General features: G+C 37.5%; 1 protein-coding gene across 9 annotated transcripts in view; it reads left to right on the top strand.

Annotated features, from left to right (window-relative positions):
- SYNE1 (spectrin repeat containing nuclear envelope protein 1) overlaps positions 1 to 16,776 on the top strand; it is a 286,469-nt gene that overhangs the window by 131,645 nt on the left and 138,048 nt on the right. For 8 of the 9 annotated variants that reach the window (XM_019612919.2, XM_010707198.3, XM_010707194.3 and 5 more), the window contains exons 53-63: positions 2,438 to 2,602; positions 3,963 to 4,319; positions 8,134 to 8,270; positions 8,960 to 9,137; positions 10,974 to 11,156; positions 12,698 to 12,841; positions 13,171 to 13,326; positions 14,629 to 14,793; positions 15,323 to 15,495; positions 16,305 to 16,458; positions 16,593 to 16,736. In XM_019612919.2, coding sequence (XP_019468464.1) covers positions 2,438 to 2,602; positions 3,963 to 4,319; positions 8,134 to 8,270; positions 8,960 to 9,137; positions 10,974 to 11,156; positions 12,698 to 12,841; positions 13,171 to 13,326; positions 14,629 to 14,793; positions 15,323 to 15,495; positions 16,305 to 16,458; positions 16,593 to 16,736 — 1,956 coding nt within the window. The remainder of the gene's footprint in view (positions 1 to 2,437; positions 2,603 to 3,962; positions 4,320 to 8,133; positions 8,271 to 8,959; positions 9,138 to 10,973; positions 11,157 to 12,697; positions 12,842 to 13,170; positions 13,327 to 14,628; positions 14,794 to 15,322; positions 15,496 to 16,304; positions 16,459 to 16,592; positions 16,737 to 16,776) is intronic. The other variant, XM_010707196.3, reaches the window with a different exon arrangement.

Below are 16,776 nucleotides of genomic sequence, written 5' to 3'. Positions count from 1 at the left end.
AGTGATAGAGTGGGTTTTGGGTTTTCCAAAAGCTTTTGACAAGGTTCCACAAAAAAGGCTATATGAGAAAGCGAGAAAGGTAAGCTACCACAGCATTGGAAGAAAGGTCTTTGATGGATTAAAAATTTATTCCAGTGTAGGAAGAAAAGGTTAGTGGTTGTTTCTGAATTGAGAAGAGTTAACTCTAGGATTCTCCAAGAAACTACATGGGAACTAGTTTTGTTTAACTTCTTTGTTGGTGATCTGGAAAAGGGTGTGCAGAGTGACTCTTGCAAATAATATTCAGTCATCTTGGACAGTCCAATGACAATTCCAAAAGAACTGTCAAAAATATGAGCATGTGGGCAAAGAGGTACCTTTACCTCTTGCATGGTATATGCCATGCTGGCATTCATTGTCTTGTCTACACCATGTTTATCGTAGGTGTACTTCAATTAATATAAATATAAGGCAGTATCAGTAGGGGGATAAAAATATCTGAAACTTGATTGCATGATTCTGAATTCAGAACTTGCACTTAAAATCCAAGGGACCATTTTTTGTGATTTATTTTGTAAATTGAATTGTTATGAGAAGAGCATGTAGGGGTGGGATTCATTTTTTTGAAGTGAAGAGAGCTGAGGGAGAAATGCAGTTACAGGTTATAATGAACATAATGGTTATACAAAAATTTTAGTCACCAAATCCAACTGTTTCAAAAGGTGTTTATTAAACCTAGTAGATTTTTTTAATTTTTTTTAAGTGATATCTCTACTATTTAAAGTAGAGATAAGCAAACTTCTATAATCTGCTGCTATCAGATTATTATCAGTTTTAAAAAGGAGATGGGCAAAGCAACTGACAATATATTTACAAACACACACTGAAGAAAAGAAGTAGGCATGAACTTTTTTATGTTCTTAATCTAGTAATTGTAAATGCCACGGAAGTATAAGAGAAACTGCCCACATTTGTTTGCAAGGTTTGTGTGTTATCCATAAATAACACTGTGAAGAATATTTGGCTGGTTGAGTCAGTAGTCAGACCCAGCAGAGCACTTCTCATGTGCTGAGTATGTGATGCAGGTATCTCTACTTTGCTTGCATCAGAACACATACTATGTCTCCTCCTGCCAATCTGCGGCTGTGCTGTGTTTCTGGTGGCTGTCTGTCCTCTGCTCTGTGGAGAATGGAGACTATAAAATGTTGTAAATTCATCATCTGTGGGGCAGCAGTATCCCACAGCAGCACAAGGCCACCAAGCTGGGAAAAGAGTTGGTGCCACACAGAGAGGATGGGAGAAGACTGGCCTGATGATATGCCAGGAAAAGCTGCTGCTCCCTTTTCCACTTCCTGTGATGGCAGGACTTACTGACAAGTTTGTAGTCTTTTCTCTGGGAGAGAGTAGTACTGACCGAAACTGGTAGAAGCCGGTGCCACGAGAGGAGACCTACTCAAACTGTTCTTTCCCTCCATGCTCTTGCTCTAGCGGTGTTATAGTTTGGTACAAATAAAGTAAATAAGGTGCGTATTTGCCTACCACGGGGCTCTTTTACTGCCTTAAGATGATGTTTATTTTTTTTTAAGTCAGGCACATGTGAACATTTTCTTACATGTTTGTTGCATCAAAAGCATAAAGATGTGTGAAAACTTCGAGGATTAACTTTAGGTCATGTTGTTTAGTTATAACCATCAAGGAAACATTCCAAGAAATTATGATGATTATTTTCAGAAGGAAAGCAAAGCTCAATATTCTAATTAATTTTGAAAATCGTTATTTGAATGTTGAGTTATTCAAAATTAAAAATAACTTCTGTTTAATTCATAACTGTTTGAAATGAGCTTAAGGACACTTAGGTCTAGATCTATGTATTCACCCAGGACTGAAAGCTATTGAAAGCCTTATGATTAGCTCAGGTTACTTTTGATAAACATTTCTGAGAGTTAGTTCTTATGAATTTAGTAACAAATCAACATAGTGAGACTCAAGGCCAGTCTAGACCAGAACACTATTTCATCTGATTATAATTCAGTAAACAGGCCCCACTTGAAGATTACGTTAAAATATTGATGTGGAACCATGCTATCATTGCATGTTTGTGTCAGGGAAAGAGTCCTCTAAAGGTACAAAAAAGATGACTTAGGGGTGGCCACTATTTCTGATGTGATGGCTAAAACAAAACTTGGCACCCTAAACATCTGTTGCACTTTTAAACAGCAGAACTCTTCATTTGCAATGCTCATATGGGAGGACTCTGTGACTCTGCTTAATACATATGGAGACTTTCTTCTAAATAAGAACTGTGTTTCTGCCAGCATTCCTGCCTAGACAAATCTAAACCAAAACTTGTTCCTTGTAGCACAATGTAGACCAGCTCTCTATACCATTAAAATCTGGACAAAAGCCAGGAAAGTGTTTAAGTACATTAATTATTTTTTTTTTTCCTTCTAAACAATAGGAGAAAATGAAGAAAGTGGAAGATATCGTGAAGGATCATTTGTTATACCTCGATGCAGTGCATGAATTCACAGACTGGCTCCATTCTGCAAAGGAAGAGCTGCACCGCTGGTCAGATGCAACTGGAGATACATCAGTAATACAGAAGAAGTTGGCCAAAATCAATGTAAGAAATGTTTGCAACCATGATTTCATCTGTGATTCAGAACCTATTATCCAGAGTATTCAAAAATGCAATCTTGTTCTTTGTTTATTTGAAGTGGAAATTATATCTCAGTGAGCTGAAAACACACTTTCTAAGCTATGATGTGTTATTGTCTCCCTTCCTTAGCTTTACTAAGCTAATGTAGTGAAAGCACAAACAGACCTGAGTTAGCCACCCCATACATGGAAACGGTTTTCAATAGTGGAAGCACAGAAGCACAAAAGATTGTGACTTAACTGATTAACGAGCTCTGCCCCATCCTCGTCCTTAAAACTGCTGTCTCTTTAAGTACAGCTGCTGAATCAAAGAAAAAAGAACCTTTTGTGATTTGCATGAACTGGAGATGCATGAAATAGTGTAACTCCCTAAACATACTGGAAGCGTATGGGTTGCCTCTCTATATGTATTCTCCTTACCCTCCCATCTCAATGTGTCCATCCATTCCTAGGCATTTGACAGAGAGCAAGTTATGCATTTCTGAATGTAGCATTCAAGCAGAATTCGTGCTTTGTTTATTCCTGATGTTTACATTATCCTAGCAGTGTTTTAGCCTGATCCTACTCAAGAGTGGGCCAGTGAACAGACTAGAGGAGGCTACAGGACAGCCAGGTTAACTTACAAACACACCTCTTGATTCTCTTGGATAGTTTCTAGCCTCCTTTGTGCTCAAGTTCCCCACGTATAATATGAGAAAGGGAGGAGACAGTAGTTCCTAGTTCATATCACTAACAAGAGAATAAATATTACTTTAGCACATAGTGACTGGGATAATACTTGTATTTTCCAAGTGTGAAATCTGAAAACTGTCAAATTCTCATGTAGCTTGTGTAAGGCTGAAACAGTCCACTGTAGAAAGCATTCAGAAAGAAACAACCAAAAGCATGAAGCCACATGTGCAACCAATTATGGCACATCACAGATCACAAGTAGGCTGCTGAATGCTTTTTCTGAGCAGCACAACTTTGTACTTAAAACTGGCACCAACAGCTCTGTACCGGTATTCCTTGTGTAAAACATCACAAAACAGTTATTTTCTGCGTCTTAACCTGAGCAGTATTTCTCAGTATCTAAACCACAGTTATTCCTCCTCTAAGCTTATGGAGCTTTCAGAAGAGCTTTGCAATCAGCACACAGCACATACCCGCTCCTGACTGCGCTTTAGCCTCGCGCCGCGCCGCTCCGCACGCAGCATGGCTGTTCCCGAAGCGGTGCTGCTGCAACGGCAGCTCGGAGCAGCTCGCGGCCTGCACTGCAGCTGCCCCACGCGTGGCGGGTCCCCTTCCCAGCTGTGGCCTGTTACCATGGCGATGTTGCTTTGCAGGAGCTGGTAGATTCTCGCCAGATCGGCGCGGGCCGCCTCGGCCGAGTGGAGACGCTAGCTCCCGCAGCGAAGCGCAGCACGAGTGCCGGCGGGTGCCAGCTCCTCGCTGCTGAGATGCAGGCCCTGCAGTTGGACTGGAAGCAGTGGGAAGAAAGCGCTTTCCAGAGCCAGCGCAGCCTGCGGGACATGCTGAGCCAGATGGCCGTGTCGGAGCAGGAGTTCGCCACGCAAGTTGCGCGGCTGGAGGAGGCCGTGCAGCGGTTCGGCGGGCTGCTGGCTGCCTGGTCGCAGAGCCTGACTCCTCTCGACAGCCGTCACACCGACACCGAGATCGTGGAGAGCTGGCGCAAGGAGAAAGTAAGCTCGCTTCTCTTTTCCAAGCGGTTTTCGGGTTGTAAATATACAGTGACTGACGACAAGCAACTTCTGCCCAGTGGCGCAGTCCAGGAATGGGAGAAGTAGCAAATAATACAATGCATTTGTGAAAATTTCTCTAAAAAATTCCAACTTTCCAAGCTTTTCTGTAACTGTATTCAAAACAAGCAGTGTTTACAGAAAATGTTTATTTGGTGTCTGCTGTACAAGGCTTAGCAAGTGCTGCCTGGAGCTCAGACATTAACAATTGGGCTTGGCTGCAGGAAAATGAAGGAACTGCCTCTGAACTTCTCCTCAGGCTGCTCAGCATTGCAAGCCAAGTCTGCGATTGGGAAAATATGAGGCATTTCCTACATGCTGAGCAGCAGCGGGAATGATTTCTTTCTTACTTACAATTTGTCCCACATGTGTTGAGTTTATACATTCCGTTTCTTGAACTGTCCTTCACGTTATGCATGTTAAGATCTTGTCCTGTATTTGAAGTTGTATTGGAAACCGGCATACTTGTTGACTGCTTTGCTGTGGAATGTAGTGGAATTCAGAGAAACAGAGACGCAGTTCCTCTTTATTTTGCTCTTCTAGCAAATATTCCACAGGTAAATACAACACACACACAAATGTGTATTCGTAATATTCAAGATACTTACATGTATGTATCTTGATTCATATGAAACACAGATGTAAAGATACACAGTACCTTATCCTTCCCTTCTTGTGTTACAACAGAGTACCTTCAGTAAAAGTTACTTTATGCTTGCTTTCTGTCCCCTTCACTGAAGAAACGGTCAAAAAGTCCCAGAACAACTTCTATTTAAGCTGAGATTATAAATCTTCTCCTCTAGAGTCTGTGCCAAGTTATTTCTATGGCTTTCTCTTTCACAGAATTCAAAGATTTATGCCTTCGTGCAAGTACATAACTGTAGAAGTAATAGAGTTAAAAAGGAAAATAGGACATGAAATTATCAGCAAGAAACATCTGTAATTATCAGACCATTATTTTTTTTTTTCCCAATAAGTGGAGTAACTGTTCATAAGACATTATTTTACTAGTACTGTATATGCTATGAATGTACTGTCACTCTTTGTAAAGCTCATTACTTAGATTCTGAAGTTATAATCTTAGAATAAGGAGAAGAATGCAGAGTAAATACAAGATGTGCTATGTGCAACCCTACTATATAAAATTATATAATTTGAGGAAATGTTGTCAGGACAGTAGTCCTTCAATTTCTGAACCAAGAAAATGGGTCCTATTGTGAATGTGAAACAGCATTGCAGCGTTCTCTTTCCATTGTCTCACTGCAATTCTGTTGTCATGTAAACCAAGGCCACAAGTTAAAAATGCATTTCCTAATTCTCAGGTTCAGCAGGCTCACTGTTATTTTGTACTCAATCTCTGTTCCTTTTAGATATGTGCAGTATAACAGCACTAGATCTGGAATTTGAAATTCAGCAAATTATTTTGATAATTGTTGGATTTGACGTTAAATCCAGGTCACTGGAACAGTGCTAACAGTCCTAACGTGTTTTCACTTTTGATTTATGTAAGTGGGTATCTGTTTATTGTAGAGTTAGTTAACACTTTACAGTGAAAAATACTCTTTGTGGCAAATGATATTACAAATTTAAGAGACAAAAAGTATTTTCAGAACCTTTGCTGTTTTTTTACGTATTTAATTTGTGGCTTTCCTAGACATTCAATTTTGTGCTGATAGATAATCGCGAACCATTTACTATGTATATTTTCAGTCATCCTTTTGTACAGATTCAGAAACACAACTGAGAACTTCCTTGCCCCACTTCTTTTGTCTTCTTTCTAATCCATCTTCACTTACATGTGATCAGTTTTTTACAACTATACATCCATTTCTTTCAGATCGGACCTTAGATTTAGCCAAAGTGTCAAACTGATCTCTGCATGCCAAATGCTCTGGTTTGCCTGCAGTGCAGAATTTTTGCTGCAGTGAATGTAACTAGCTAGAAGATTTTTTTTTTTTTTTCTCTCTGTTAGTTTAAGAAGAATTCCCAAATAATCTCATTTGCAATGAGACAAGGAGCCAAGTCTACATTGCTAGTTATGTTGGAGTAGCTGGCAGTGTTCCACAGTGGAGAACACAGAATCCCAGTATGTCAGGGATTGGACTTTGAAAGATCTTCTAGTCCAATTCCTCTGCTGGAGCAGGAACACCTAGATCAGGTTACACAGGAACACAACTGAGTGGATTTGAATGTCTCCAGAGAAGGAGACCCCACAACCTCTCTGGGCAGCCTGTTCCAGTGTTCTGTCACCCTCCCTGTAAAGAAGTTGTTTTTCTCATATTTATGTGGAACCTCCTGTCTTCCAGCTTGCACCCTTTGCCCCTTGTCCTGTCATTAAATGTCACTGAGAAGAGCCTGGCTCCATCCTCATGACACTCACTCGTTACATATTTAACATTATTGAGGTCACCCCGCAGTCTCCTCCAAGCTAGAGACCAAGCTCCCTCAGCGTCTCCTAGTAAGAGAGATGCTCCACTCCCTTAATCATTCTTGTGTCTCTGTGCTGGACTCCCTCAAGCAGTTCCTTATCCTTCTTGAACTTAGGGACTCAGGGATGCTATGGACATCAACTGTTCCAAGACTGTTTCCATTGGAGTAGTTATCATGTTTCTCCGAGTGACATTAGCTAAATCAACAAAAGTACTTTTTTTTTCTTTTTGACTTAGCTGTTTACAAAGCAAGTCTTTCAGTGTAGCAGTGATGGCCAGTATCTCTCACAGGATGGTAACAAGATGTACTTTCAAATTATGAAATCTTCTAAAAATATCAGAGCTTTAGAAACTTTGTGGAATTTTGTGTGTAAATTCATATTTTTGGACACAGCTCAAAGCCTAACAGTGTCCTGTGTTACATCAGAAGAAGAGTGGCCAGCAAGGCAAGAGAAGTGATTGTCCCCTTCTATTCTGCCCTCGTGAGGCCTTAGCTGGAGTACTGTGTCCAGGTCTGGGGCCCCCAAAACAGGAAGGATGTGAAGCTTTTGGAGAGGGTCCAGAGGAGGCCCATGAAGATGATCCAAGGGCTGGAGCGCCTCCCCTGTGAAGACAGGCTGAAGGAACTGGGCTTGTTCAGCACGGAAAAGAGAAGGCTGTGGGAAGACCTCACTGTGGCCTTCCAGTATTTAATGGGAGTATATAAACATGATGGAAATCAACTTTTTACATGCTTAGACAGTAATAGGACAAGGGGAAATGGTTTTAAAGTAAAAAAGAGATGATTTAAATTAAATGTCAGTAGAAAGTTTTTGACTGAAAGAGTGGTGAGGTACTGGAACAGGTTGCCCAGAGAGGTTATGGATGCCTTATCTTCAGAAGTATTTAAGGCCAGGTTGGATGGGTCCCTGAGCAATCTGATCTAGTACTTGATATAGCAGCTGGCAACCCTGCCATGGGAGTTGGAACTTGATGATCCTTGAGGTTCCTTCCAACACAAGCCATTTTATGATTCTATGATATGATTTTCCATTCCTTAGTTGTATGTAATTTCATGTATACATAGCTAATTGACAATACCATATCTCGTTTATTAAGACGGAATGCATGTCTTGGTCTTTTCAATGAAAACTTTCTGAGCTAAAAAAGTTGAAGAAATTTAGCCTCTGGAAGCCCATAATTTCAAATAAACCTCTGAGCTCCTATGTGTTTGATTGCTAAAATACTCTCAAAGTGATATGCATGAATTGTAAATTAAATTGAATATGAATTTTGATTGATATATATTTTTTAATTTATTTACAAATATTGTTCACTTCTTTTAACAGGAAACATCGGATGCTCTGATAAAGTCTGAACATGCGATAGATGAGATCAAGACTCAGTTAAATGATCTTTGTAGATTTTCTAGAGATTTGAGTACCCATTCGTCAAAAGTTTCTGGGTTGATTAAGGAGTATAACAGGTATGCTTTCATCTTATTTATAGGTAACCAATCCTTTATGTGTTTGCATACAAGCTTCATTTTAGGGAATCATTAGTTGGAATTTTAGAATTTGAAACGGAAGTAGACAGTGATTAGAAACACTTTTTTATAGTGGTGTCAATAGAGATTGCAAAAATTTTACTCTTGTTTTACCTAAATCAGGGGATATAATTTTTGTCTGTTTTCTTACTTTCTCTCAGGTCACTGTAGCTATTGACATCTGTACTTCAGACACAAGATTCTGCTGTCTCTTGCAGGGGTTGTAGTTTTTGGCTTCTGTAAATGCAGAAGAAGGGCATGATGACCCAAGTTGATCCTTTCTAATGTTACAAATTTAACTATGTCATTGAAGTTCAAATTGTAATTGCTGTATTTCCATGTCCTGTGCCTAGATAGGAAAAGGCTTGCAGAAACTGTTCGTACTGAATCACTCTAGAAGTGCTTATCTGTCATATCTGTGAAACCCAATTTACATGCTTCACTTTTAAGGAATTTGAAACTTCTAATGGATTTCCTGATGCCTCAGTTAAGTGCTTATAGTTGGTGGGAGGAGTCCAAGTTAACCTAACCTCTCTTCAGAGAACTAAGCAAAAGCATTGTCACCTAACAGAGTCCTGCCTTTCTTCCCTCCCTTGTTCTCTTCTGCTTCCTTGGTGTGATAAATCCAGCCTCTGCCTGCAAGCTTCAAAGGGATGTCAGAGTAAAGAGCAGATCTTGCAGCAAAGATTTCGGACGAGTTTCAGGGACTTTCAGCAATGGCTGGTCAATGCAAAAGTCACCACAGCCAAATGCTTCGATGTACCTCAGGATATCAGTGAAGCTTCAGCAAGTCTACAGAAAGTACAGGTAAATTTATAGCAACAAATCATTCATTTAAGGGAGATACAATATATTTCATACATGTTACAATGTGGAAAAAAAGTATGTTTTGAAGATAGGAGTGTAATATATAATTGAAAAGGCACCAGAACTGGTACTTAGTATCTGAAATTATTTTAAAGTTACATAAATATTTTTTCCTCAAATATGATAATAGAGCCCTTATAAATTAAGAGCAAGGTAAAAATGTGTAAAATGCAAACAGTATTTAAGAAGTCTATTTTTCACAGAAAACTAAAACAAGCTAATATGTGAAAAGGAACGCCAATTAAAATTTTACTTTATTAAAGCAAATAAAATTTTCTTTGAGTAAAATATAACCATAGCTTTAAGTAAAAATAACAAAGTTAGAATTACATAATGAGAATATTAAACCTTCAGATAGACAGGATAACAGAAGAAATTCATGTCAGTTTCACAGAAGATACCAAGACCAAAACACTTCCTCCTGCTCCTGGTAAATTTACTTTCCTTTGCTTAAATGCTTTACTTAAAAGGGTGAACAATACCATATTAAAGTGGCAATTTTTTCTACTTCAAATTGAGAGATTTTTTTCTGAGTAAATACGAAGCGTTAAAAAAGCCAGCAGCTTTTGACAATTAATAAAAGAGTTCTTAGCAAAAACAGTTTCCAATATTGGTCAGATTTGTATTTTGTTGCTGCAGCTTCTTAATTGCACAAGGACTTAGATTGTCCTCCTTATTTGTGAATGCTACTGTAGATGGACTTTTTTGACATGCATTAACTGCATTAAGACTTCCAGGAATGTCATAGGAACCTATCTAAAAGTAAGCATTTTATTTTTGTTAAGTTATTATTTTGTCTGTTAGCACAGTTTACATCATTAAGTCACAAGGCAATCACATCTTTGATTTTAATTAAGAAAGAGCTTGAGCAAAGTATTTCAAAGCTTACAAACCCTTTGCATTCACTTCTTGGATCTCTAGTGAAGCACATAATCAGAATCTTTATTTATTTATTTTTTTTATCAAGCCCTTTACTTATAACATGAAGGTAACCTGATGATATTTTTCTATAAGCTACGCGAAATAGTAGTTTAAAGTAACTTCATGTTTGAGACTGCTAAAATCATTTGAATCCTAAATGCTCACAAAATCTTAAAAAAAAATTTACAAGCTATAAGAATATTATTCCAGGATGCTGGAATTTTAAAATCTTATTATTTCCTTACAGTACCTAATTCTTTAACACAGGTTTCCATATAGTACTTGCACACCAAGATTGTGCAAGAATTCTGTGAAGAAAAAACTTTGAGCCAGGCAAAGCAAAATAAGGATATAGAGGATAAATCACACAGCTTAGATGTTGCTAAGGTTCTAAGCCTTAACCCACACCCCTACACACCGATGGGATGGCTGGTGTGGCTGTCTCCATTGTGCATGGCAGTGTGTTCCCCTGCTTTCCTGAAATGAAAGACATACTACATTCTGTACTGTGAATGCTTCAAGAAGTTTAATGCCCAACTGAAAGACCAGTAATGTCTCATAAAGTTCAGATAATATAGATAATCCTAGAATCAGTATATACATAATTTAGGTGCATGGCTCTTCTGGATTAAGTAGCTATTATCCCTATAATATGTATGATTGTCCATCGTAAATTTGAATAATATTAAAATATAATATACTGAAATATGAATTAATAAATTAACATGCAGAAATAATAAACTCCTATTTCTGTTAAATTTTCTGTAAGCTTGCCATTGACCTTTACTGGGACCCAAAGCTAACGAAAACAACTTTTACAGAATGCAAACAAAGTTTTTTTTTTATTGCTTTTAGGAATTCTTATCAGAAAGTGAGAATGGACAACATAAATTAAACTTGGTAGCATCCAAAGGTGAACTGCTGTGCTCTATTTTGCCAAAGGAGAAGGCTAAAGTTATCTCGGACAAATGTGCTATGGTTAAGGAAGACTGGAAAAATTTTATCAGCACCCTCCATCAGAGGGAATCTGCACTGGAGGTATTGAACAAAGTCATAGTGGGGAAATATTGAGTCTTAATTGCCTCTTTGCTTTTTGTTTCAGACCACACATACTTAATAGATATCCTTACAGATTTCTCATATTAGCAGTAGGTGTTTATGACACACCATAATTAATAGTTAGTTTCAAGAGGTCTCATTTTTCTATTTCCATTTTGCTCATGTTTACTTATATCCTTCCCACATGAACTTACTTTAGTCGGGGTGTTTCACGTGGAAGGGTGTTGTTAAGAGTAACTGAGAGCAGCAAAGACAGCAATGGCTGAGATTACCGTAAGCATTAGAAAAGTATTGGAATACCAGAATACATTAAAATACATTTTCTTTTTAAAAAACTTAAAACTCTGAAATTCTGACACCAGTGCTGATTGAAGCTCCATACAGTGAGTAAACATCATCACTTTTACTGCAAACTGATGAAAAACTATTTGAACAACTTTCTAAACATACCCCAGTGCCCTTCTCTGTTCACAATTCACAATTCAGCCAGCACATATTCACATATATGGTGAATGGCGTTACAGGGTTTTCTCCTTTAACTTTGTAGGTTCTAAGATCAAAAAGTCTTAGCTGAAATTCCTTGCATTTCATAGAAGAATTAAAGTTCTTAGACCTTCCTATTTTGGAACAGTAATGTCTAGTCAGCTGAGAAAAAAAAAAAAGTAAATAGATTTACTATGTTGTAAAATAAGGTTTTTTCAAAGAAAATTCTTGGGTAGAAGAAGGCAACTTTCCTCATCTTGGGGTAGCCGTTGGAAGGAAGATTTCCTTAGATGTTACCATTTTTCAGTCTCATAGGACTAGTCTTACAGTATGATGTTAAAATTATAAGGCTAAAAAGAAAACAAAGTCAGTCTGAAAACATATAAATAAAATAACCAGTACGTAGAAACTGTCCTGTTTGGATTTCTATTCCATATGCATTTTTTTTCAGATGCTCATTTTAATTATGCAGAATAACCCTTTGAGAAAATTATGCAAGCACTAAAGGAATGCCTACATTTAAAACCAAGACTTTATATTGAAAGAAAATATGATCAGAAATGAGCCTTGGGATAAGATTAAGCTTTGTCAAACAGTCCCTAGGAATAATGGCAGGCCTTTAAAAGTGGGTTAGTGTGAATGACTGCAGGCAGTTGTAAGATAACTTACTTCCCAAAGTAGCCTTGCTTCACACACTCATAGTTGTGTGAGATAGACTTTTGTTCAAAGCTAATAAAGTCAAAGCTTTGTAAAGCTTTCAGTTCAGATGAAATTTGTTTCAGCCTCTTCTCAACTGTGTAAACATTCTACAGTTACCTTTGTTTTGAATTAAAGAGGTACTATCTCAAACTTTTCTTTCAATATCTCTGTAGTGTGAGGAGCAGAGCCAGTATCATCTTATTTTGAACAGCTGCGGTGGTATTTGGCTGTAATAGTGTATATTTTGTGTGTACTTCATCTGTGGGTTGTGCATTACAATTATATTTAGTGTAGTGGAATTGTTCATAAATTTGTGTGTGCATCACATGCTTTCTCAGAACTTAAAGATCCAGATGAAGGACTTTGAAGCAACTGCTGAGCCTCTGACAGAATGGCTGAGCACAACAGAAAAGATTGTGCAAGGAAGTAGCAGTCGTCTCCATGACCTTCCTTCCAAGAGGAGAGAACAGCAAAAGTTGCAGGTGATTTCTTAACTTTTTAAACAGAGCCAGCCTTTCATCATCCATTCTGCTGGCCTTGATATGTTACAAGAGCTTGATCATTCTGTCATCCTTCATCCCTCTAAATAAGATGAGAACTATTTTCAAGAATTGCTTTTGATGGTCCTGTTCTGTCAGTGTTTGCATCTCTGAATTTCTTAGGACACACTGCTTTATTGCTATAAATGTATGGTGTGCTTTTTTCAGTACACTTGCTGTTTGTCATTTCTGTTTTTCATGGGCAATCCAAACTTCTCTTTTGTCTGCTTTCTTGCACTCACTTGTAATATTTATGTGCCTATGCTTTACAGTCTGTCCTTGAGGAAATAAGCTGCCACGAGCATCAGCTCAACAGGCTAAAAGAGAAAGCTCAGCAGCTGTTGGAAGAGCAAGCTGTCAGCAAAAGCTTTATGCGCAGAGTGTCTCAATTGTCTTCACAATACCTTACTCTAAGCAATCTGACAAAGGTAAAGCACTCACTGTATTTGCTCTGAAGTTGTTTCTTTGATGTGTGTGGGGTAAGACTGAAATGTGAAATGCTACAGCTGTCTTGCGTCCCCACTCTGTGGTATGTCTGAACAATGATCTTTTGTGCTGGCTTTAGAGAGTGAGAAATAAAGACCTATATAATTCCATGGGCTGTCAATAAAATGCAATTGTGTTGTTTTTTTTTTCTCAAAAAACATAATTGAAAAACACAGCCTGGTTGTCAACAATTTTCTCCTCAAGAAATGTGCTTTTCATTTTCATTTTTTCAGTAACTGAAGATAATTGGTACCTGGAAAAGTGTTTTTTATACTTTAAAGAAGTTGTAGATTTGTTTGTTGGGTTGTTTTTGTTTTGTTTTGTTTTTTAGATGGAAGTGTTGTCAGAGAAGTACATCCTGTAAAGATAACTAACTGTTTGCACTGTATTTTTGTTTAAAACTTAGAGTTTGGCCTTCAACATTGTTTTAAAATTATTACCCAGGAGACTGCTTTTGAAGGGTCAGTAAGAAGCATGGGTCATAATATTCTAATTCTTAAGGGTAGGAATGGCTAGTTGTACTCAGCAAGACACTTCAGCATTAAATATTCCAACTATCTCTATTGTTTTATTGGGTTATGTATTCATATCAGAACTGTCATTTTTCATATTGTGCCAGTCATGAAGAAGGCATTGAATTAGGCTTGTGGTTACTACAGTAATAAGTGTTACGGAATAACAATTCAGTTAAAGCATTTGCTTCAGTAATTGCAGAATTATATTTTGTTTTAACTTCTATCTTTTCTCTGTGAGTAAAATTATAAAGCATCTCTAGATCCTTGTGACTTACTGGAAGCGAGAAAGGGAAAGACACATGAATTATTAACATTGGTTAATGTGGACAGAACTTGTAGGAAATGTTAAGGTGTGAAGATGGTGTCTGAGGCAGAAGATACATGTGCTCCAATCAGTGGGAGAAATCCCAGAGTTCCTTAGATAGCCATGAATGTTTGAGACAAATCCCTTTCTAACTTTCTTAGCTTATTTCAATAGCTTGACTTTATGTCAATAGATTGGACCTATTCTTCCAGTTCTGGGAACCAGTGGGAGTTGCAGAGGAAAAAAAAGGTCTTATTATTTCAGTATCAATAAAGTAATGTTGCTGCAGTGGCATAGCTTCACGTGCTTAAATCTGTGTTATGCATCAATAGGTTTCACAAGTTATCTTCAAGTCTTTGAATAGGTATGGGGAAATAAATAATCCTTTGAACACCTACTGATTCTGATTGTTGTATGAATTGTAGGAGAAGGTGTCCAAAATGGATAGGGTTGTAGGAGAGCACCAGCAGTTCTCTCACGATTTCAAGGACCTCCAAGACTGGGTGGCTGATGCAATTCACATGCTGGAGTCATACTGTCATCCCACCGCTGACAAAAATGTTCTGGACAGTCGAATGTTAAAGCTGGAGGTATGTAAACAGATGTAGCATTTGTTGATAAAACTGTGCAGAAGATAATAAAAGTCAGTGCAGAGAAAACAACCCTTTGAGATCCGTACTTTGACTGTGGCTCAAAATTTGAGACAAACCCTCCAAAATATAGGAATCTCATAAAAAGATTGTTGTTCGTTGCTTTGGGTTTGTGCTTTCAGGCTTTTCGTGATTTTACATGCTGCAAGCTAAGAGCTTCTAGTTCAGTTGCACAGTTGATATTGCTACTGAGCTTCTGTGTTATAAAATTTGTTTTACAGGCAGATCCTAGTATTGCAGAACAATACTTAGGCACTGTAGAAGAGTTTTTTTTTCATCACATCTTTTTTTTTTTTTTTTCTTCTTGAATAAATCTTCTAATTTTCCCTCTAAATGACATTCTTTTCAGAATATTTCCACTATTCTTTGTCTGATGCACTGGAAGCATCTGCATAGATTTTGTATCTAGTTAACATATTCATATCCACTTAATGATAAGCAATAGACCAAAAATCTACTCACTTTTTAGGGATTGCTAACATTGAAACAAGAAAAGGAAATCCAGATGAAAATAATTCTGACAAGAGGAGAATCTGTTCTGCAAAATACTTCTCCAGAGGGAGTACAAGTGATTGAACAGCAGCTACATACCCTAAAGGACAGCTGGGCTTCTCTTCTGTCTGCGTGTATCCGGTGCAAGAGGTAAAAAGCATATGAGGTGCATAGTGATGCACTGTCAAATGTTTTTAAAAGTTTATACACAGTTTTATTATTTCAGGAGACAAGTTAATGAAAATAGCTGCATGTGTGTAACGTTGTAAGTCTGGAAGCCTTAAATGACCTATTTCAATTAAATAGAAAAAGGAGAGACAAGAGTGAGGTGTTAAACTTCATTAACGCTGATAATATTCTTTTAAAAGTGGATTCTGTGTTCATAAACAGTCTATAAATTTTATTTTGAATTGCACAAAATGTATTAAATTTTTTTTTAATATTAAGTGTAATGGTTGTTCTATCAGCATACTGTCTGGTTTTCCACTTGTTAAATTTCACAGGAGATACTTTAATTACAGTGTCCAATAGTGATGATTAAAGAAGAAATGCTGAAAGTGAGAAAGAAAATCAGAAAAATAAATGCAGGCTTGTATAGTGGAGAATAACTAGTTGGAAATATTTCAATTTAAAACAATCAAACAAATTAAACATTACAATGCAACTGCAGAAAAATTCTGATTTTAGATTTTATGCTTCCTATTCCATTTTATTTACTAAACTTAGCGCATGTCACCTAGCTACATCATTTAATGGATCTCAGAAGTTTGAAAACTTCAGTTCTGTTTCTCATCTAATCAGTGCTCCTAATTAAATCCTGTAGGATTTTAACATTTGTGTCTCTGTTTAGCTTGTGATACTTGGATCATAGTCCATAATAACTACATATAACAATATCTCAATACTTAACTAGCATGAGAACATCCACTATCAAAAAAATGTGTATTTTTAAATTACAGTCAACTGGAAGGAGCTCTCTCCAAATGGACAAGTTACCAGGATGATGTTCGCCAGTTTACCAGTTGGATGGACAAAGTAGAAGCAAGCATGAATTCTTCTCAAAGGCAGTATGCTGAACTGAGGGAAAAAACAGCTGCCCTCAGCAAAGCAAAGGTGTGTTTGCTTTACAGTGAATCAGCAACAAACGCATACCAGCAACAAAAAAGGCTGACTAACTGCAAGATTAATTTGTAGTTCATTTTAATGCTGCTCATTCTTAAATGCATCATTCTCTTTTGATTTTGCAGCTACTCAGTGAAGAAGTGTTGAGTCACAGCAGTCTGTTGGAGACAATTGAAGTAAAAGGCAGTGGGATGGCTGAGCATTATGTCACTCAGCTTGAACTCCAGGAACTTCAGGAGCGGTATAAGTTGCTCAAAGACAGAACAAGGGTACAGTTTTTCTTTATAGAACTTAACTTTTTTTTTTTTT

Source organism: Meleagris gallopavo, chromosome 2 (assembly GCF_000146605.3).
Source record: "Meleagris gallopavo isolate NT-WF06-2002-E0010 breed Aviagen turkey brand Nicholas breeding stock chromosome 2, Turkey_5.1, whole genome shotgun sequence".
NCBI classification, from domain to species: Eukaryota; Metazoa; Chordata; class Aves; order Galliformes; family Phasianidae; genus Meleagris; species Meleagris gallopavo.
Note: the sequence above shows the minus strand (reverse complement) of the source record. Positions and strands in the feature narration are given on the sequence as shown.